At 35.1% G+C, this 23,486-nt stretch overlaps 1 protein-coding gene across 1 annotated transcript in view; it reads right to left on the minus strand.

Annotated features, from left to right (window-relative positions):
- Positions 1-1,571: 1,571 nt before the first annotated feature.
- Positions 1,572-23,486, minus strand: part of SMAD2 (SMAD family member 2) — a 79,539-nt gene continuing 57,624 nt past the window's right edge. Inside the window, exons 6-10 of the mRNA XM_024756777.1 lie at positions 17,841-17,894; positions 16,455-16,667; positions 13,541-13,678; positions 13,213-13,357; positions 1,572-9,924 (exon numbers count right to left, since the gene is read on the minus strand). Of these exons, the coding sequence (XP_024612545.1) occupies positions 9,801-9,924; positions 13,213-13,357; positions 13,541-13,678; positions 16,455-16,667; positions 17,841-17,894 (674 nt within the window). The 3' untranslated portion in view covers positions 1,572-9,800. The remainder of the gene's footprint in view (positions 9,925-13,212; positions 13,358-13,540; positions 13,679-16,454; positions 16,668-17,840; positions 17,895-23,486) is intronic.

The raw sequence follows: 23,486 nt of genomic DNA on the forward strand, positions 1-23,486 counted from the left end.
AAGATTATATAAAAACGATGGCAAATCCCTATCTCAAATAAGGTCACGTAGCTTGGACAGTAACACACTCTGTTCTCATGGCTTCCTAAAGATCGTGTTGGCTTATCACAGAACTTGCTACCCATAAGTCTGATTCAATGTTCTTGCCCTCAGTTAGTGTGGTCCGCTTTAAGAATGCAATTACGTCTATGTGCAAACTAGCATCCGATCAATTCTACAAGTATTTTCATATCTATTCATTGCAGCAGAAAACAGCTTTTATGTATGCCTTTGACTTTTGGATCCCTACATTTGCAAACTTTTAATTTTTAGGTTGGGCTCATCTTGTATTATTTTGATGAAAAGGATGAGTCTGTTAAAAAGAAGCTGGATAACTGCATGGTGCAAATATATTCTTGGGCAGCAGATGAACATGACCTTCGCCCTAGTCCTTGGGCACACCTCACGCTGAGAACGAGGGCACTGGAGTACATCTGTGTGATATTAATAGGCATGCTTCCCACACTAGGACTTTCAATTTCTTTTGAAGCAAGTGGGAAAAAAGGATTTGCCAACTGGAGAGAAAGGCCAAACATACAAATAATACTTCTCTCCTACCCTTCAGCCCCTTGAATATGCACAATTATGGACACTGGGGTTGCTATAAAAAATCTTCCGATGCAGATAACCAGTGTCACTAACACCAGGGTAACAAGCAGGAAAGTTCCCAGGGTGAAGTGACGATGGAAAAGGATCTCTTCTAGTCGTCTGTCAACTGAAGTGATGTTGCAGTTCAATGCTGGAAGGCTCCTTTTAGATTGTTTATAGAGTTGTATGGTGTAGCAATTTAAGTAGGATTTGTTCAAGTAGGTTTCCTACCAACACAAAATTGTTAACGAAATCAAGCTAGGCCCCGGGGCTGTTCAATGCCAAGTAGCATAGTGTATTTTAGATTTTGAGGTCCCTTTTGTTGCATCCTAACGTAGGTGTCTTAAATGGTCTAATGAAAGCAGTCTGCTAATGAGAGAAGTATTGATTCATCCTAGGAACTGAGTTCCTGCGAGGCACAAAGAAAGTCTGGTTGATCTAAAAAGTTTGTTTTTCAATTATTTCATGATGATATTAATTATGAGTACACCTTACGTATTATTTTTCAATGAAATCTTTAAAAGAATACCATTTGCTGTTTCTGCTAAGAGTACATTTTGAGGGTAAATGTGAATTTCACTTTCTAGTCCATTTACAGCACAGATCATGTGTATTAGATCATTATTTGGTACAGGCAAGCTCTGAAGTAAGCTAAAATGCCTAACCTGCTAGCACTACGAGGTGCGTTTTGTGTGTGTATACTAAGCAGTGCGTTATCTGTCTGCCAGGGGAGTGGGATAAGCTTTTTATATAACACCAAACTTAAAAAATAAAAAGATGCACTCAATAGCATAATTCCATTATGTGAAAATACACACAACAAATTTTTTTTGTTTCTGTACAATTTAGAGTGTGGTCAGCAAAATATAATCCCCTCTAAAAAAAATCAGTTTAAGTCAAAATCAACGAAAACGATTAAAAATTAGTCCCATAATAACATGGTAAACAACTCAAATCGCTTTTTTTTTAATGCTAGGAAAAATGTTCACCTTTCAATGGTGACAGTACTATTAACACAGGTAGAGAGCCAACAAGGTAAAAAGTGAAAGCACATACACAGACACACACAAATATATATAAAATTTGACCAGAAATCACAGGACATTTAAGCAACGTTTTCTTAACTTTTTTTTTTTTTTGTACTTTAAATAGACTAAAATATTTGGTGTGGGTGGTGGGAAGGAAATCAGTATTTCACAATTTTAACTTGAAAACCAGCTGAAATAAAGCCTCAGCTCACTGTTTAATTTAAAAAAAAAATGAAACACATCATATTTTGACAATCATAGGATTAAAGCTTACAAAGAACACATCTACCATCTACATCACAGTGCACAGAGGATGCAGTCTGAGGACTACCACAGGGAAACAATAACAGACTCTGCATCCATCATATTGCATTACAAAATTAATGCCGTCTTAGAAAAATCTCACCTCCCGTGGTCGGTGTTGTAGCTGGTAAGCACCTGAGGGGTAGGAGGCTATCAGAACTTAGGGTGCTGCTCTGTCTGGATCAGGACACCCAATTCCTTCACCTGCCATTGGCTGATGCATTTAATAATCTCAATACAACATTCACTGAGAATAAATATAATAATGCCACATTCTGGCTTCTTGAGCAGGATAGTCTGGGGAATGTAGTAGAGGATAGAGCATCAAAGGCCATATTTTCCCTCAAGAGAGAAGGAATCCACAGCATTACTCAGTTTTCCTTTACTGTGAAAATTTAAATTTAACCCCATAAAGACATGATCTGTACTTACATATACACACAGGTTCTGAAGAACTTTGCTATCTAGTTGCCTCTTCTGTTTCATTAAACCACCAGTTATCTTCCCTGGATTACTGTTAGTCTCACTACCACGTTGGTGCTATGAGCTATTATTGGTATAAATCTCACATTCCATACACAATAGTAAGTGATTGGAGGACACATATGCTATAGGGCAGCTGAATTTAACCGCAACTATTACAATGTTTAAGGTGAGGGTAAGTCACAAGAACACTTAAGGCTATCAGCTCCTCCTTGGTGTGCCTGGGGACTTCCTGGGTTTAGCACTCAAAGTCCTGCATCCAGGGGACTGCCTCAGTCCCAGGCACACCAGGGCAGTTGGTCACCCTAAGAACACTACTCACTCCTCCTTTAGTATCGCTAGAGAAAGGGTAAGAATTTTCAAGAGTAAATAGGGCTACTTACGAGGGAATTGGCTTAAAAATATTTTTAGGACATTTGCTAATCATTAGTTCCTAGAAATATCTTATTTAACAGTGTCAATTTTAAGAATAGTTGGTAGAACGTAAGCAAATTGTTGAGCAGTGTATAAAAGTTCATCCTTGAAACCTGTTTTCCCACAAATCCTCTATACGTTCTTCTGGTTTTGTCCAGTTATATAGCATTTTACCGTATCTTTTTGAGATTTTGAGAGCTAAATGAATAATAGTTTTATATTTTTTGATATTATTTTCTTTTTAGGTGAAAACACGCTTCGCCAACTATTTCCTACATTCTTGTTTCATATATTAACATGAAGACTGCCAACTGGGGCTATTTCCCTCAGATTACAAAGGCCCAGAATTATGTTACTTTTAACTGTGCTCTACCAGAAGGTCTGGCCTTGGGAAAAGATGGCCAAAAAAAAAAAAAAAATTCTCAGATATGAATGTTTTTATTTTGCCTACAAAATGCTGTGATCTAGCTCAACAACCACACAACTGCTTTCATCTTAATCTTTATAGTTTTTCTTGTTTTGTTGTCTTGTATAGAAATGGTGTCACAGTCTCACTATCACTAATAAAAAGATATAAATATTTATGCCTTAAAGGCCAGGGTCAAAACAGCAAAAATGAAGCCTGAGGTAAAGTTGGTCTAAGAAATGACCATTTTGGGTTCTACATTTTGCCAAAAAATAGGGTGTTTTTTAAAAATGTAAAAGCCATGCATGTTACCTACTTGCTATGTATGTGATAATTCTTTCTCTTGATTAAAATTAATGTGTGTATATTAGTTACATAAAACCAACAAATGACTACATTCTTAATGCAGGTACATACATTCATCAGAAAAGGACCCTAATCGTTTTCACCAACATTTTTTTTTTTGCTGTTTGAACAATGCAAGAACATGAATAAAGAGAGTGACAAACAAGTATTTTCTTAGGACTTACTGAGAAAGGAAAATCTCTTTGGAAGAAAAAGACTTCAGTAAGACTTCTATTCCTACAGACAAATGCTGAGAACTAACTTTATGTCACAGCACTGTAATCGGTAGGACTGACAGAACCAGAAATATGGCAAAAGTTACCTAGTGACTAACGCTGTAAAACCGCCAAAAGCTTTAAAGCCACAGGGAGAAAGAAGAGTCAAGTGTGAAATGAAAACCGTAATAGTGAAGCACTTTTACAATTCTAAACCCTCACTTTTGTCCTTAAATCAATATATTACGGATTTCATGGTTCAATAAATTAGCATCTTTAATTAGAAAGAGAAAGTAAATCCCTACCCACCCCCCCACCCAAAAGAGCAAACTGGAAATTCTATAGAAAGTAAGAGCTTGTTTTTTTTTTTTTAAAAGAGGGTAGAAGAATATAATTTGGGGGGAAATTTGGTTGGAGAAACATCTAAAAGTCCTTTGTGTGGAGTTAATGAATCCTCACTTCAGTCCTAACATCAGTGGTACTATTCTTTCAAAGGGCCCTTACATCTCAATCAATGGTGAAATTTTGGGTCTATTATGGATCTCATGGCAGCAAACCAATTGACACTGAAGTTAACTCAGACTAATACACCCTGGTCAGATCCTCTGTGAATCAGAAATGGCCCAGAGAACTTTGGAAAATCCATTTCTGTTGAGCACAGCTAAGAAAGTCATCTTGAGGCTACCCTTCAATACAGGAAAACTTGACTTGGTAGTGGTGCTTCCCAGGGTATCTTAAGCAGCAGTCTTAAGCCGGGCGAAAGAGCAGGTGTGGCGGACACACAACCTAACATTATTTAAAAAAAAAAAAAGGTAACCTTAAGCAAGTACCTTCCAGAGACCACTCAGAGCTTTTTTTTTTTTTTGATGTTCCAGTTATGATTCTTAATTGTCAAGCTGCCTAAAAATGGCATATTAACTGAACTGCCAAATGAGGACCCTGGCAGAATAAAAAATTTACCCTGATGGTCTGTCCATGAAAGGAAAATGTCTGCAAGAAGCTTAAGAATTTTTTTACTGATATGAGATTTAAACAATAGAATCATTGAACACTGTTAAAATGTATGCAAATAACCCCTACTGTTAAGATTTTTCTGTGAGTGTATATATAAATCCATACATACACATTATATAATTTATTTCCTACTAAAAAGATTTAAGGCAGTTATGCTATATATAAAGTCAGCTATAATATCCAAGATAAAACAGTTCCTACTCAAGAAATTATATGAACACATTAGACAAGTTCTCATCATAAAAGCTATCATGAGGCTATCTATATCTAGTATAGCTCACATTTCCTGGTTGAGGTTTCAAACATAGGAATTCCACTCCAAGAGATAATTTGTCCCTCAATCCCCACACACAAAAGGTAGTCTTGAACAGACAAAATATTTATGAAAACTTGAAAAGGAAGATATAAAAGGAATTCAGTAGGACTCTGACAACCTCTAGACACCACACACTAACATTATTACTCTTGATTGTACTAAATACAACAACCCAATATGCCCCAAGGTGGAAACAGGGCTAGTATTATGAGGAAATCATTGGCTGCAACTACCGGAAAAGTTCATAATCCTGAACATAATTTACAACAGAATCTGACGATGTACGCTATCATCACAAAAACATTTAACTGGATAGAATTTCTGAGCCATTTGTAAGATTTAAGTGACTGACCAATCTCCACAATGTCAACCTTCGTGGTGAAGAAATTAGGACCCTGGGATTGAACAGCACCATCCTTTTTGGTCTTTAGTAAAGTTCAAAGGAGAGAAACATTCCGATGTATGCAGATGCAACACGGTTGGCAAGGAAGAGGACAACTAGCAAAACCACTAGGGATACATGTTGTCAAGAGAAGGGAAGGAAGAATAAAATTCAGTTGATGAATATAAAGGACTTAGCAAAATAAAGTTCACGAAGGAAAGAAAATGGGCAATAATGTGTTATGTCTAAACCTCAATGTGTTGCACCAGAGTAAGAGACAAGATCACGGGTTGCTTATGTCCACAGTCTACTTAGTTATCTAAAGAGATACTGGGGAATGGTGGGGGGGTGGCAAACTGTGAAGCTGGAATGTTCAGCTATGAAAGTAAAGACTGTACATAAAGACAGATGCTAAGCACAGTGAGGATTGTCTTGCGTTACATTACTTCCCACCATCAACCAGACCAGGAGGGCACTGATTATTGAGTAAATGCTCAAAGTATTTAGTTATTTAGAAAAAAGAAAGATGTTAAAGGTATATTTGGACAATTTTTGGAAGAGGTAGAGAAACCAACTGGGTATATATACTCTTTTATTTGATTTCAACTAGCAAGAGACTAGACTGATTGTTTTTCAAGTTCAAAATCTTAGTCTTGATGAAACTGACAATAAAGGCACAAATAAAGTGAAATTATCAATAAAATAATTTTAACAAAGGAGAATATCTGGCAATGTTTAAAGGACAGATGAACCAAGCAAAACTAGATATGATGTGAGGTTTAAAAAAAACCCCAGATATTAACAATTTGCAAATATATACTTAGAATACAGAATAAGAGTAAGAATACAGAATAAGAATATATAGCTTTCAAGAAAAATTAGGCAGATTTTCTTCTGGCAAAGTGACAGGTCCTGAGAGAGAAAGTAACCCCACACGACTAAGATGGCTTGAGAGTCAGTACCAAGTCCCAGTTATCTTTTTATTACTTAACATCTATCACACTGGGTAGGTAAAGAACAGGCATCAATAAATGTTTATTGAACGAATGTATATCATAATGTACAATTAGCACACTAACTGGTATAGTTCAAATCTAGTCAGGAAAGTCAAACTTTTTTTTAAGCAGTAAAACTTTTTTAATAAAGAAATCATTCTATTGGAGTTCCTACGTGGAACTCCAACACAGAATAAAAATGAAGCTGCCACTGGCCAGGCCAAAGTCAGTGGGAATGTCACCAGCCTCCAATTCCCTAAACCAGCCCTAAGGTGTATGTAATCCACTGTGAAAACCACCATTCATCTTAGAAATGTGACAGAAAGCATGATCCTTCAGTTCTCATGTTGTTAAACTGAGGAAATTACCAGCACTGTGTAGAAGAAATTCTAAATGATGTTGCTAATCTAAATAAAGACAAAATTCTACAGAGAGGAGATCTTATCACTTAGAAGAATGAAAACAAACCCTATAAAGGGAAAAAACAATCGGCAAAAATTAGGCCACAGTGGCCAAAACAGAATGCAAAACCAGCATCGCATTAAAAAGCAAGGAAGACCACTGAACACACTCATACAAATGTAACCACCACCACCACAAAGTCAACGGCTTGACAGGTCTAACCGCTGAATACATGGGTGCTTCCAAAGAGGTGAGTCCCAGTTTCATACTGTACAGAAGAATGCCACCAGAACTGTAGAGATGTGATCCACTACTGAAATGCTACAGATGGCACTGCTTTGCTTAACATATCAATGCAAGAGCAACTGCCAGGATGTTCTATCACTTTCAACCAGACAAAGAACAGTGTTCCCTAACATCAGTACAAGTCCTCTAGTAAGCAAACACTTCCAAAGGGCAGAGCCTCCACATTTCCAACAGGTCTGACTGTGGTTAATACCTGGGACATTTACTCTATCCACAGGATGGACTGCAGAAGTAATCATTTCGGGCAGCAGGACATCTGGAAGCAAGCAGCCAGTCACTACAATAGTGAAAATCTGCCCAAGGCAGAACTGAAGAAAGGGTTGTTCAATTAAATGGTATTGACCTGGTGTAAACTTTTTACAGGAAGGATTTGAGGAAGAGGAAATATTAGTGAGAATGACACATGAAGCAATCTATCACAAAGTAAGGCCACCTTCAACTATTATAAACTGTAGAACCAATCTGATCCTCAAGTTTGGACCTGTGTAGAGGTTTTTGCATAAAGCATAAACACCTAATAAATTATGAGTTTCCTTTAAAATAAGCCTTTGCATTTGATGCCATTTTCTTTGCCAAGAATGCCTATTTTTCTCTCCACAAGGCTTGCTCCTTTCTCACCGAAATGTTAGCTCAAGCATCACTACCTTTCAGAAGCATTCCCCCTGCTATGCTTTATCACAGTACCCTGTTTTATCTCCTTCATAGACAAATAAGCTAATTAAGCATTATAGAAACTGCTATCTCAGCAAAGGCAAGGGCCTTATCTGTCTTGTTCACCTTTACCCAAAGGCTAAGAAAGTTCCTGGCACACATAACAGGTGAACAATAAATATTTGTTGAATGAATATAAAATTACTATACCAAGTTTACATAAACAAATACATGCATACACAAATATAGAAAAATGGGGACTATCTAATAGAAAACAACCAATGCTGAAAGTATTGAAAATAACACCTGTAGATAAAGGTGAATATGGCTTCAAAAAACAAGTACCAAAGATAATCTGTCTTTAAAAATATGAAAACTTACTAGAAGGGGACCAGGAGTGGTTACTTTCCATTTCTACTGAGATGCAAACAAGAAATGTTTAAACTGCAATGAGTTAACAATAAACATAAGGATTATCTGCTGCAGGGTGGACTTCCAACAGAGTTTCCGACATCTCCTGTCACTGTAGAGCAAAATGCATGGTTGGTTGTAATAGTCACCACATATTCAGGATTAGTTAAGAACAGCTCAGAGTGTAGGTAATCATAAGCTAAAAAACTTGCTAAACTGCTTCTCCCCCAAATTTTAAAATTCAGAATTCATAATTATGTAAAATAACATAGATTGTATAAATTTAATACAACATACCTTAAAAACAGATGGCCTTTACCTGCTGATCATACCTCAGCATTACTTTTCTAGGTATTCTGCTGAAGCAATTACATTTACAAAAGGTCCATTCCATAATACAATCTGGTAACTAAATCAAATGAAACTCAACTCAAAGAGCACTAGGTTTGCTATTGAAATATTTTAAAATACCTTTTTAAAGAGTGTTTATCTCTATAGATTGAATTTTTAAAAAGGATAAATATATTGAAATAATTGTAGCATATCCCTGAAAATAATTATACTGCCACCTGTGCATTTTTTAATGAGGTGTAAAGATAAATCAAAAGACTGCTAGGTTACACAAGTCTATTATCATCTGCTGAAACTGAAATCTGGTGTAAGACAAAGGGACTTACTCCATATGATTTGTTACCGTACCCCAGAATTAACTGGTGCTGGCGGTTATCAGTGCAACCATTATTGGTGATGGATGTCACGCTACACTGTTTTGGTATCAGGACAAAAGTGGAAATGGAGGAGAGGTCTGGAAAAATTTCCATAAGGTTTTAGCAGTAAGTAAACAAACACAAAAAGAATGAATATTTAAGACCCACTGAACACATTAAGGTCAAGGATTTCAAAAGTTAATCCACTTTTCTTCCCCCAAGAGTTTATTTTTGGTAAAAGGCAGAAAAATTAGTTTTTCTACAAGGGAAATCTGCTTCTAAATGATAATTTGAAAATCTTGATATATATTATATATTAAAAAAGACACACAAAAATAACAAAGAAGTGGGAATAACAGATTAGGTACTGTAACTTTATAAAGGCTTGCCTAAATCAAGAAGCAGCACACACACACCTAATTTATGCAAACTAAAAATGTATATGAACAGCACAATACTGTGATACTGGATCACGATACATTACCTGTACACATAACTACTACTGTTATTAATAAACCTTTGGGACACTCAGTTTTATGCCCAGCAAGACATCAGTAAGTCTTTAAAATCTTCTCTTCCTCCTTTATGGGAGGGTATTTCTAGACACTAATTTTCCCATCTAATATTCAAACATAGGAAACCGATTCCACAAGGTGCTTTAATTGATGAGACCTCAAGTGCTGTTTTCTCTTGAATTTTTGGATAGTAAACAGTCCACGGGGACCACACACAAATACTATGACAGAAGAGTTGGTACATTAAGTCTTTTGATGGGACTTGACTGGTGACAAAGCTTTATGACATGCTTGAGCAACGCACTGAAGGGGATCCCATCTGAGTTAATACTTTGTCCAACCACTGTAGAGGTCCATTCAGATGAAGTTCAATCCAGCAAGGAGTGCTTGTTACTGTCTGCCTTCTGTTAAAAGAATGCAAGAAAATAATTATGAAATTAAAAGAATAACATGGCTATGGAAGAATTTAGATAAATCAAAAGGTTGTATCAATATATACTAAAACCTAGATTCTTTTCTGACCGAGTATCAAGTTTGCATATCTATTATTTTGAAAACTGTTTAATCCTCAAAGTACTTATGTGACTTTTTTCTTTTAAAGAGAAAAAAAAACACTGTTTTCCCCTCAAATTAAAATTAGTAGAGTAAGCTTATATTTACCATCCAAAATGGGACACCTTTGAGAGAGAATGTAGTCACTATAAATAATCACTGGCAGGGCAAGAGACGTAAACCAGCACTGTCCCAGGCAAACCAGAATATATGAAGTCACCCTACTTATTAATCATCCACAGAATAGAAGATAATCAAATAGCAAATGAAGTCCAAATGGAATAGGATTCATATTTAAAGTATAGCAAAACAAAAGAGAATTCTGACCCAAGCTTATCACAGAATGTTAAGAGTTGGGGTTCAACTTTCCCTGACAAAGCCAACAACCAACATCCTTTTTAGCAAAATCATGCAGGCTTTTACTAAGAAACACCTTTAGTACTTTAAACAAAATGAGCTACCCTCTGGGAATCGCAAATTGTTCAATGACATCCTGTCACTTCCACATACTGATTTTAGTTCTTATTTATTATATACAGTAAGTCAGTAAGTCTGCTTGCTTCTTCGACATGACAGCCCTTCAAACGTGAGAAAAGGCCATTATCAACTCTTCACCTCCATGTGACACATGCTCAATATAATTTAAAACTGTATTTCAAAGTATGTGGTTTTCTGTAGCAGATGGTGTCAGTGCCCCACTATACCCTTCAGATTTTCAGTGTTCTAGTCTAGCCAATTTCCAATTGTAGGCATCTGCATTTCTGTGCCTGAGAACTTCTCTGCTCCGTCCACATATATAGCAGATCAGAAGTGCCAGGAAATTAACATCCCCAGGAACAGACCTCAAGCAATGACACAGGAATTGGCATTTAAAGGTCCAGTTTCCCTTCCCTCTGGGTGGGATAATTCTGTGTGTTCTTTACTGTTTTCCAAAGTTTTCCTAAGGGAGCAGCTCTAGTGACCCACCCATTAGAGTAGATGGGTTAAGAATGGTACTGGCTGCCTTTCCTCCCTACCTCTCTTCCCTACTTCCTCCTTCCTGACCAGTGTTCCCTCCATTTCCTGAATAAACTTCTTGCATGCAAACCCTTGTCTCAGGGTCTGAGACACACATTATGTGTCCCCCAACTGTTTATTCGTTTCAGTACTAATTCACTTAACTGAGACATATTTCTCAATTAACTATGAATTCTTTACACATCTATATTTCCTGCTTACTACATGTCCTGATTTTTACGCTAAGCAATCAAGCTGGCAGTAAAGAAACTAAAAGATAGTTTTAGAAATCCAACCATTAGATCTATCTCCTCCGCACCAGTGTCGTTAAGGATAAAAGGTTCCACAGTTCACAGATATATGGGTATTTGGTTTATTTTGATCTGTAAATGTTAAAGGAAACTACTTCATTATCCAAAGTAGATGTACCTGACTCCATTATCCATGAAAACATACTGTATATTACTGCTTCTCATATAGATTTTAAATTAGCTCTGGGTTAAAGAACAGCAGAGTCCACAGTGAATGAAGGGCAGTATCTCTCTCTACCAATCAAAACTGGTCTTAACAGGAGACCCACAGATATACATGGAATTCTCCCTGACCTATGCAATTCATATCTAATTCCACTGAATTTCTACCATGTTCTTCAACATTATGATCTTTTGAAGAGAAAAAAAAAATGTCTGACCTAATAAACTGGTTTCAGATGGTACTATCTGAATCTAATTTTAATATCAACTATCAATCTAATTTAATATCAATAAAATCTAATTTTATTAACAATTTGATAATTTTTTTATCAAAGGGAAAAAAAACTCTGCATTTTTTAAAGTTATCACATCTCAAAGGGGAAATGATTAAAACAAAAGACAGCTACAGCAAAGTCAAAAAGTGAATTCTTCTACTAACATAACTTGGACAAAATAGTGACAAGTCTTCATTCTAGGATATACATATATAACACATATATTTATAAAAGTATTCAAACCAGTAGATCTCAAATCTCACCATCACAAAAGTCATACACCTCACAAAACTTAAGACAGGGAATCAAGTTCAAATGAAATGAAATAAATTCTGAAGAAGGGCCCAACCTGCTGAATGAAACAGGAGTACTATCACTACTCTATACGAGTATCTTCTTAAGCAGACATTCAGACAGTGAGCAATGGGAACTGAAGAAAGACTAAGTATTTTACTTATACTTTCATTTTTTAATATGTTGATGAAGTATTCCCTATCTTTGCTGTGGAATCCAATCAACTGTTTAATTTATCAATAGCGTAATCTATCTTACCCCTTGATGACAGATTAGCTTTGGTAAAACTCAATTACATAACTGCTACTTACTATCCTTAGAGAAGAGGTTGAGAGTCAAGCAGAGCTTTCCTCAAGTCCCGTCTCTACCACTTAGAATGTGTCCTTGGGCAAACTATCAAGTCTTTTCTAAGCCTATTTCCAAATAAATATTAGTCTGGACCATTTTTTACCTTAGAAAGATTGCAACCTTACAAAGAAAGGATAAAAACAGCAACAGTAATTCTTAGCCATGTTGAAAGGCGTGAGATACTGCACCTAAAACACAGCACAGTGCCTGGCACCTAACAAGTACTCCCTTCTATTACTGAATGAAGTTCCACATTTTAACCTTATACTGAAGTTGTCTCAACTTATTTGTCCAGCCTTATTCTTCTTTACTTTCTATACTCCAGTCAAACTGAACTGTACTCTACTGCCAGGATCATCACTTTCCACCCCACAAACCTGTGACTACTGAAATCCTAGGCATCTTTCAGAACCCAGACCCTGTGTCATCACTACCTCCCCCAGCCCCAGCGAAACATCTCTCCAAGAACTGACATAACCCTTCCAATATGCCATTTATGGTATTTAACACTCTGCCTTCTTTTACAGTACCCGTCCATACATGTTTTAATTCTTTGTTCCATAATGCCAGCACAGGAATTTGCAATAGTTTTGAATCCAGAGGCCTCCAACTTTCTTTTGTTATTTTACATAAAGATCTGCTGACTCTATAAACCTCAAGGAAAATAAATACACATGAATTTCAGAAGATACAAAGAATGAAAGAAAAAAGAATTACGCTGTGGAAATTTAAGAACCGAATATGTATTTCATACCGGTATTCTGCTCCCCACCCTTTCACAAAACTCATTCTTATGGTGCACATTCTAGTTAGCTGATACACGGCTTCAAAACCCTGATTAACGGACTGAGCCAGAAGAGCAGCAAACTCCTGGTTGTTGAAGATCTTCAGGTTACAGCCTACGATTGAGAAAAAGATTTAAAAATTAGGTAAAAAGAATATTACTATTAGAAAATCATTTTAAAAGGGCTACAGATTTTAGAATATGAGCATGCAAATCATCTCCTGATTCCTAAAAGTAATAGCAAAGAAAAACTCAGCAAGTTGATACAACAGGTTTATTTACATTGTTGTATCCATACCTGGTGGAATTTTACACACTGTTGCAGGGTGCCAGCCGTATCTCTGATTACAATTGGGGCTCTGCACAAAGATTGCACTATCACTTAGGCACTCAGCAAAAACTTCTCCACCTATGTAGTATAAGCGCACTCCTCTTCCTGAAACAAAATATATATGGAATTAGTTTTACAACATTTACTATTTCAGCATGACTTTCAAAGAGTCTTCTCAGAGGACAGTAAAATGACATAAAGTATTTTGATGACTTTTTCCATAGCTATGCTTTTTTGAAATCTAACTTTGAAACATACCACCGTACATTTTTCCAAGTATTTTTTAAAAATGATTTTATTGATTTGTAAAGATAATACGTGCTTATCAAAAATACTTAAACAACGAAGAAAAGTGAATGGATAGCAAAATAAAAGAATTTCATACAAATTACAGTTATTTCTAAATAAATAAAAGAATTCATTTGAAGGAATTAACTAATGTCTGGATTAATATGCCTTCATTATAATAAACAGTATTTCTTTAAAGAGCCCACTATGGTTAAGAAAAAAGGTAATAAAAATTATCAAGAGGTTAGAGTCATCTGCCCCTTTTATAACTTTTATAACTATATATTATGGGGGCAACTAGGTCCCTATTTATATAAGCAGAATTAGATAAGAAAAAATTATATTGGGAGATTTTAATATACCTTTCAGAATTTGACAGATCAAATATATACATAAAATATGAGCGGATCAAATATACATAAAATATTAGCAATACAAGGATTAAAGAAAAAATTGTGAAAAGCAGAATTCTAAGATAGCACTTAAGATTCTCACCCCGGTTTATTTACCTTCTCAATTATTCAATCAAACACTAATCTACATACTGCTTAAAGGGATTTTTCAGATGTAATTAAGTTCTCAAATCAACTGACCATAAGAAACTAAGACTACCTTTCGTGGGCCTGACTTAATCAGGTGACAGCCCTTAAAAGGGACTGGGCTGGCCCTGGTGAAAGTGATTCAAAGTGTGAGCAACAGCAATTCAACACAACAGAGTCTTCGCTGCTGACTGTGAAGATGGAGGGGGCCACGCAGGTGGCCTCTAGTTGCTGATAGCAGCCTCTAGCTTACGGTCTGCAGGAAATGAGGATCTCAGCGCCACAACTTCAAGGAAGTGAACTCTGCAATAATCACCTGTGAGCTTGGAAAAGGACCTCAAGCTTCAGATGAGAACACAGCCCAGCTGACCCTTTGATTTCCCTTTGTGGGACCCTGAGGAGACTCCTAACCCACAAAAACTGTAACACAGTAAATTTGTGTGGTTTTAGGCTGGTAAATGTGTGGTAATATGTTATGCAGCAAAAGAAAATTAATAAAAACCAACAAGCCAGATTTACTACATAAATATGGAACCTGGTGCCCTGTTCTCTTAATGACTACAGAATACTTATATAAAAAATAAAGTTGTTCACTTGACCATTAGGAAAACATTAAGTCCAAAAAGTAGAGATTTTTCAGGCTATAGTTTCTGATCAAAAGCACCCAATAAACTAGAAATCAAAAGTAAAAAAAGATGATCCAATAATTACAGCACTCTAAAATTTTGTACAGAAGTAAATAAGGTAGGATAAACCTTTTGTTAACTTTTTATGCAGAGCCCTAATTAGAACATGGAAAAATCAGAACTGTTTTAGTTAAAAGAGGGCAGATATTCAGAGGCCTTCCTCACCTATAAGATACCTGAGTACCTTAGGAAGATTATATAAAATTTATACATCAAGCAAGATTTGAGAAATTCCACATGGAGCCAACTAACAGACCTCTGAAGTCACTAGCACTTTGCAATATCACATTGACTCTTTAGTGATGAGAATTATTTCTCATAGGAGGTGATGGTTAATTAAATGAACAGAAGCAAATTATTATTAAAAGAAGTTACTTTAAGGTGATGAGAACTGTGTTCAGTTATTTTTGTGGCGCTCAAACTATTTTTTACCTCATTGTCAAAAAACTGACGACCCAAAGAGTTGTTGTTTATGTGGATTACATCTATGCAAACTTCCCATATTATGTGTGAAAACTGAGATTCAAAAAAATTAATTCATTTGAAAATCAAAATAATAAACCCACTACATATTAACATAAACAAGTTTGTGAAAAATAACTATTTTGCAAACCAAAGAAAAAATTAGTGAGAAGAGTAGCAATGTTTTATATTTTTGCAAATATCCTTAATGTCTGGCTTAAGAGAAGACAGTAGAATTCTCATCAGAGTCTACGTTTAATTCCTTGCAAAATCGTAAGCCTTGTAAGCCTCTGGAATACTTCACTGTACAGTCAGGAGAGAACAAGAGTGAAAATGGCAAATAGCATCTTTGAAACAGCATCTGTGAAAATTGTTTTTACCTCACCAACTTGCTGAAAGGGTGCCTGGGATTACCACATTTTGAGAGTCTATGAATTATTTTTGAACAAACTCAATGGTCGTGCTTGTTTTAGATATCCTGCATCAGATTAACAGTGTGCAGATCTGACACACGAATTCACTGAAAGGGGGAAAAAACTAGGAGATGTAAACAAACTGAAAAAAAACTTCATGATTTGTTAAAATTACATCCCTAAAATCTGAACATGACAATTTTATGACTGGTAGAGGCTCAGCAGAGTAAAGTTATTTTAACACGTATTTATTGAAGGACTTCCCACTATCGAGGGTGCCAAATTAACAGAAGCTCAAGATAGAAGTTTGCAGATAGAAGGATCACCAGGATCTACTAGAAGCTGTGAAGCTGTGCACTTCCACATGACTGCCCTTAAGGTGGGAGAGAGAAGGCAGGCTTCTCTGCACACAATGTCTTGATGTGGTAAACCACATAATGCTCACATTATGAGTATATGGCATTGGTTTTTCACATAAGGAAAACAAACATACCTATATGTCTTCTTGTCATTTCTACTGTAGCATTTCTGTTGACGTTAGAGAGTAAACCTAGGCAGAACCTCTCTGAATTTGATGGATCTGTGAAGCCGTCTACGGTGAGTGAGGGCTGTGATGCATGGAAGGTCTCTCCAACCCTCTGGTTTAATTCGTAATACGCTATTGAACACCAAAATGCAGGTTCTGAGTAAGTAACAGGCTGCAAATCTGGGGCAGAAAAAACAAACACATAAAAGAAACGTGTGTGAATAATTCAAGCCACCTCAAGCCAAGAATAGACTGAATATCATCACCTTTACATGTTCTATGCCAGCCTACACTGGCAACAGCCCAGGAAACAGACTTAACATCTACATCACGAACTCCAGATTTTCAATTTCTCAAATTTCCCCTATCTCATTAAGTCATTCTAATCTTCAAACAGCTTTCTTAGACTTTATGGTGGATCATTTATTCTAACAGTAGTTTTACCCTGCTTGTGCCACAGTCAATTTGCATTATAAAGTTAACTTTGGGTAGGACAGAGTAGAACAAAGCTGAAGCAAAGATTAATGAGTCAAAAGCCACAGGGAAAAAAAAGATGTCATGATAGGATACAAAATACGACATATTTTTGACATTTGTCTATTTTAACATGAGATTCTCACTGAGTTATCCTAGTTACAAAAATAGAAAACCCAAATATACATAAGAAACAGAAAGTAATAAAACATACATACAAAAACAACCGAAAACATACAGTATGCGAGTGGAAACAGAATATAAATCAAAAGAATCTACATATTTCATGGGAAAATGAGGATCACAAGTATTTAAGTGCTGTAATTTTGATTAAAATGCATCATAAGCAATATCATGGGAAAAAAATGACAATTTTGTAGAACAAATTCCAATGTGTAGAAACTGAAAAGAAATTGTGAAATAGTGAGGTAAAATGAAGACCAAGAATAAACTACAGACCGCATACACACATATATACATATGTATTAGCTATCACATATATATAATCTCCCACACTACATGTACATGTGAGTGATATATGTCTATATATATTTATACACACATCTCATATGAATAATTGCTATTATAAAATACATCAGAAACTAAATATATACATAAAAATCTAGCCATATAAGAACATTTTTCATGAATATGATTTCCATGAATAAAAAGATGATTGACTTCTTATATGTGCCAGGAGAAAGGAGTTTTAGTAATACTGAGGCACATTATCAGCATCATTTTTAGAAAGCACTAAGTTGAACAATCATTTGATTATTCGCTGGGATCTCTTTCTCATATATATGGAAAATAATTACCAGAAAGGACATTTAATTAGAAAGGTATAAAAACAGTAGGGGAAAAGTATTTGCAACTTACCCAAACTATGATTAACAGGGGAAAGAGTAGTAGGAGATAGTTCTGCTGGAGATCCTGAAACAAAAGATTCAATTTTAAAACAGCTGTAAAAGTATTTCTATAAGTTCTAACCAAATAAATAATAAAACTGATTGTATCTGGTTGTAATGGTCACAGATAATACACAGATAATTTACATACCAAGGATTCAAAATATACAACTGCTTAATGGAAGTTTAATTTTGGAAGCTTCAATAGATAAAAGGTACAAAAAAGTCCTGGCTTCAAGCTACCCTCTTCCAAAGGCATCCAATGTTGCCAGTTGTGTACCTTTCCAGAAATATTCTTCAAACCATATAAGCAAATATACTGTGTTCTGTGCCTCCTGCTTTTTATGTACAAATGGTAACACAGTTCTGAACTTTGCTTTTATATTACTTATTCTATCAGAGATGTTGATATGTTTCCCTTTTACTTATGTATCTATTTATCCATCTATCCATCCATTCATCTATTAGCTGCATAACATTACATTATGGAATATTATGATCCCATATTGACGGATATTCAGGTTATCTTCAATCTTTTGCTTTAAGAACCAAGATTCCAATAACTAGTCTTGCACATTATGCATATTCTCAATTGTATCTGAAGGGTAGGCTCTAAAAGAGAAACTGCCAAATCAAAGGGTTGTCCATCTGTAATTTGATAAATTTTGCCAAAATTGTCATCTATAGAGGCTGCACCAGTTTACATTCCCAGCAACAACATAAATAGGGGAGGCTCATGTGCTATTGTTGATAAGTAAGAACAAGGTCTTAACAAGTATAGTTTTAATTTGTATCTCTCTTATAAATGACATTGAGCAGTTGAATACTTGTTTATATTTTATTTCCTTCCTGTGAATAGTCTGTTCTTTTCTTTTGCTCAATTTTCTATTGTGGTGTTGATCACTTTTCTCACTGATTTACAGAAGGCTCTTTATGTTTTAGTGATATTAGTCCTTTCATGGTATGGGATGTAAATATTTGGTCATCTGGCTTATGATTCTTCATCCCAATTTTGACTAAGCAGTATTAAAAAAAACTTTTATGTGATATAATTTACCCATCATTTTGGGGTATGTCACATTTTGATAAACAGTGGTGATACCAGAAATTCTTGGCTTACTCTTAACTTTAAGGAACTACTTCTAGTATTTGCCCATTAAGTATGATGCTGGCTGTGAGGACGAGAGAGAGAAAATTCTTTATTTAGGAATTCTGCATCAATAATCGTACGCAATACTGGTCTGCAGATTTATGTTGCAAGCACAAATGTTACGCTGTCTCATAAAGACAAGCTAGAAGATTTAAGTCTTTTCTATGCTCTGTAACAGTTTATTTAAACTACTTAGCATTGGAATAACACATTCTTTAATATTTCAGTAGAATTCCCATGTGAAATTCTTTGCAGTTAAAAATTTTCTAGGGTTTATTCTAAGACACTTCTCTATTTCTTCTATGAAGGTTGACTGTTCAGACAGCTCTATTTCCTGGAGTCAGTTTCAGTAAATTATATTTATTAGAAAAGTATTCATTTCTTCCAGTTTTAGGTAAACTTGCTAAAATCTACTCAAGAAAATAAGGGAGGAGGGGGCACAAACACATAAAATAAGAAAAAGAAGGAAGAACCACAGACACAAGAAAAACAGTGACTGAGATTACTTCACTCAATTTCATGCAACTAAATTTTAAAACATATTTGTTGTAAACTGTTGTTAAATAATCATATTATAATTGTAGGAAAAATTTTGTTTTCTTATCATTATTCTCTACATATTTTGAAAATGTTACCCAAAAAAGCATGACTTACAGCCCCCAAGCTTTAAAAATATAGCAATGGCATAGATGTAGAATACGGTCAGATGCCCCCTGTGGACCTCTCCCCTCTCCACACTATAACCATGACCTAAAATACCAGGCAACACAGGTGAAACAGCAATTTCCACATAAACAAATGAATCAAAAATAAAGCACAGGTGATAATGATTTTTGAGAAGACAGAACAGCCTTCCATAACAAAGTTCTTATGTTCTTTTTTTATTCTTCAGTTTGAAAAATCTGTTGGCAAGTCACAACAGGTACAGCTATGAAAGGTCAAAATATATTTAGAACAATGAGCTAAAACTCACTGCTGTTTCCTGAAGCTGAGATAAAATAAACAAAGCCACTATTAGAAATGGAGGAAACTGCCCAATTTTTCATCTTTTTAACTGTTTACTCCCTCTATTAAATACTTATAAGAAGTGACTAGTAGAGTCACAGTTCATTAATTTAGACTAAGAGGAGTCCAGTCAGATGTGATACAAGTTAGAACTATATATTATGAAAAGGAAAGTCGATTAAAATCATATATAAAATTTTTAGAAGTTAAATTAAGCTAAAAATTTATTAGCTAACAGAAGTTTTTAGAAACTTTTTTCTTAAACAGAGCCACGTTAAATGATGATTAACCTATTAGTTATTCGTATATACATGCTTCTACTGAAGTCTGGAACTTCCAGTTATGAGAAGTAATGATCTCACTATTTAAAGCTAGTTTCTATTACTTGCGGCTAAAACATCTAGAGAAATCCTTGTGCACATAACCTTGCATACAAGTTCGCAGATATTTGTAGGATACGTTTTTTCAACAAGGAAACGTTAGATCAAAAGGAATGTGAGGTTAAACTTTTATAAGTACCAAAGTACCCTCCCAAAATGTTTAGACCCACCAACTGTTTATGAGCGTTTCTTCATGCCATGTCACTACCTTCTGACATATAACAATTTGAAAGGTTTAAATGGGGCAACTCTGATATTTAAAATTTTTACTTATTTTTATTTTGTTATAAATAGTGCACTCATGTTCTTTATGTCCCTTTTCTATTAACTACTGTCTTTTTCCTCTTTATTTGTAAGTTTTAAGTTTAGAAATCAGTTATTAGGCTTGTCATACATTTATAAACATTTCCCCAAGATTTTTCTGGTTTGTTTTGGTAGGTCTTTCAAGGTTAAAAAAAAATTGTTATAACATTATTTTTTAGAGTTTTAGGTTCACAGCAAAATTGAGCATAATTTACAAGAGTTCCCATATACCCATGTACACATACATGTATAACCTCGCCTGCCATCAGAGTCGCGTGCCACAACGTACATTTATTGTAACTGAGGAACCTACACAGACATCATTATCGCTCGAAGCCCTTAATTTACATTAGGGTTCATCCTTGGTTCTGTACTTTCTACAAATTTTGACAAATGTATAATGACATGTATTTACTATTGTAGTTTCATAACAAATAGTTACACTTCCCTAAAAATCTTCTGTGCTTACCTGTTCATCCCTCCCTGCCCTCTAGCCCCTAGCAATCACTGATCTTTTTACTGTCTCTATAGTTGTTTGTGCCTTTTCCGGAACATCACATAGCTGGAATCATACAGTATGTAGCCTTCTCAGATTGGCTTCTTTGACTTGTAATATGCATTTAATGTTCCATGTATTTTCATGCCTTTATTTAGCAGTTTTCATTTTAGCACTGAATAACATTCCATTGTCTGGATATGCCACAGTTTATTTATTCATTCACTTACTGAAGGACATCTTGGTTGCTTCCAAATTTTGGCAATTATGAATAAAGCCACTAAAAACATCCATGTGCAAGTTTCTGTGTGTACATAAATTTTCAACTATTTTAGGTGAATACTAAGGAGCATGACTGCTGATCACATGGTAAGAGTATGTTTAGTTTTGTAAGAGTCTCCCAATCTGTCTTCCAAAGTGGCTGTACCATTCATTTTGCATTCCCATCAGCAATGATCTTGTTGCTCCACATCCTTGCCAGAATTCAGATTTTGATCATTCTAACAGGTGTGTAGTGGTAACATTTTAAATTTTATACATTCAAATTTATCAACCTTTTCTTCTATGGTTTTATATGTTGCACGGTTCTTGCTCAGATTATTTAAAAAATTCTTCAATGCCATGTCCTAGAAATTAGAGTCTCATTTTTTAATTTAAGCATTTTCTCTAAATGGAATTCATTTTGGTATGAGATAAGTTACATGCTTAGTATCTATTTTATAACTTTTTGAGAAATATTAAAATTACTTTGAATTTCTTGAGCAAAATTAACGGCAAAGAAATGTATATTTTACTTTTATAAGTTTCAGTGTGTTAACTAACCATAAGTTACTATCATTCAAATAAGAAAATAAAAATAAGACATTCTTTCAAAAGGCATATATGGAAGGACAGGAAAGTTAAAGGCCTTAAAATCATTTAGTTTTATCTTCTTTGCATTCATATTACAGAGATAATCCCGAAGAACTAAAATTATCTACGATTTTGTTTTTATACCAAAAAAGGCTTAAACATATGCTTTAAAAGAATCTCATTTACTGAATACACAGACCAATCGCATTCACAAACCCTTCAAAAAACTGAGAATCACGATGGATTATTCCTTCAACCATATCCCTACCTAATCACCAAACAAGTCTCACCTCAGCAATATATTGCAAAAGCAGGCATTTCTCCCCATGTCATCTGAAACGAGCCAGAGGAAATCTAGTACAGTAGTTAAGAACAGAATTTCTAGAATCTGAGATCCCAGGTGCAAATTCCTCTGTCACTTTCTACCTATCTTTCTATGATGTTCATTGCAGTACTGTTTTTTATGAATTACATATAATGTTTAAAGTTTCTTGTTTTACCTGTTTATTTTTTATAATGAACATCCACTTGTTGCATAATTCAAGATGTTGCATTATAATTTTAACCTGTAAAATACTGTTTAACTTTTATTTGACATAGAATGGTAAAAATGTGAGATTAAGCAAAAATAAAAGAAATAGGTAATATGTCAATTCCACTTTAAAAAGACATACTTCCTTCATGTTTCTTTATGTTCTATATATTTCCAAATTTTCTACAAGCATGAATTATGTTCATAATGAGAATACAGTTGCTCTTCTTGTGTTTTTATTAGTACCTTCTATAGGGGTCCCCTTACGGCTAGAATGTAGAAGACTGTTGGAAAAAACCTTGCTCCTACAATAAGAAAATATCAGAAACACTGAAAAAAATTATATTTTTTACCAAAAAGTGACCCCAAAACTGTAGATCCATTTAAGTCTAAGTGAAGTAGTTTAGAGAAGGATGAGCTCTTCCTATTTAAGTAGAGAGTGGTAACCATTTTCATGGCTGGGAGTATCTGCCAAGTTAGGACACAGACACATGTAGGATTGTACTTGCCAAAGGAGAAACCAGCTGAAATTTTAATGGCCACACGCTGGCAACTGGAATCTGAGAAGCCCAACCATAGATACAGTCTTCTTCATTAGCCAATTCTAACCCTCATGTCTTTAGCTGAGTAGTACATGGTAGCACAGGAAGTTTCAGGCAAAGGCTGCAAAGCAGTGAGAGATCCTACAGTCTCACCATACTCATACCTGAAAGACCTGCTGAGGTAGGGGACTGCCCCTCCTTCAAACCTGACGTGATTTGATGTTAAGAATTAAATTATCACCTATTCAACTCAACTCCTAAAATATGGAAGAGATTAGATCCCTAATTTAGCAACCAGAGAAAGAAAAGGGTGAGTCTTTCATAAGAAAAATATTATCTATATTACACTCTAGTATT

Source organism: Neophocaena asiaeorientalis, unplaced genomic scaffold, assembly GCF_003031525.2.
Source record: "Neophocaena asiaeorientalis asiaeorientalis breed wild unplaced genomic scaffold, Neophocaena_asiaeorientalis_V1.1 scaffold133, whole genome shotgun sequence".
Classification (NCBI taxonomy): domain Eukaryota; kingdom Metazoa; phylum Chordata; class Mammalia; order Artiodactyla; family Phocoenidae; genus Neophocaena; species Neophocaena asiaeorientalis.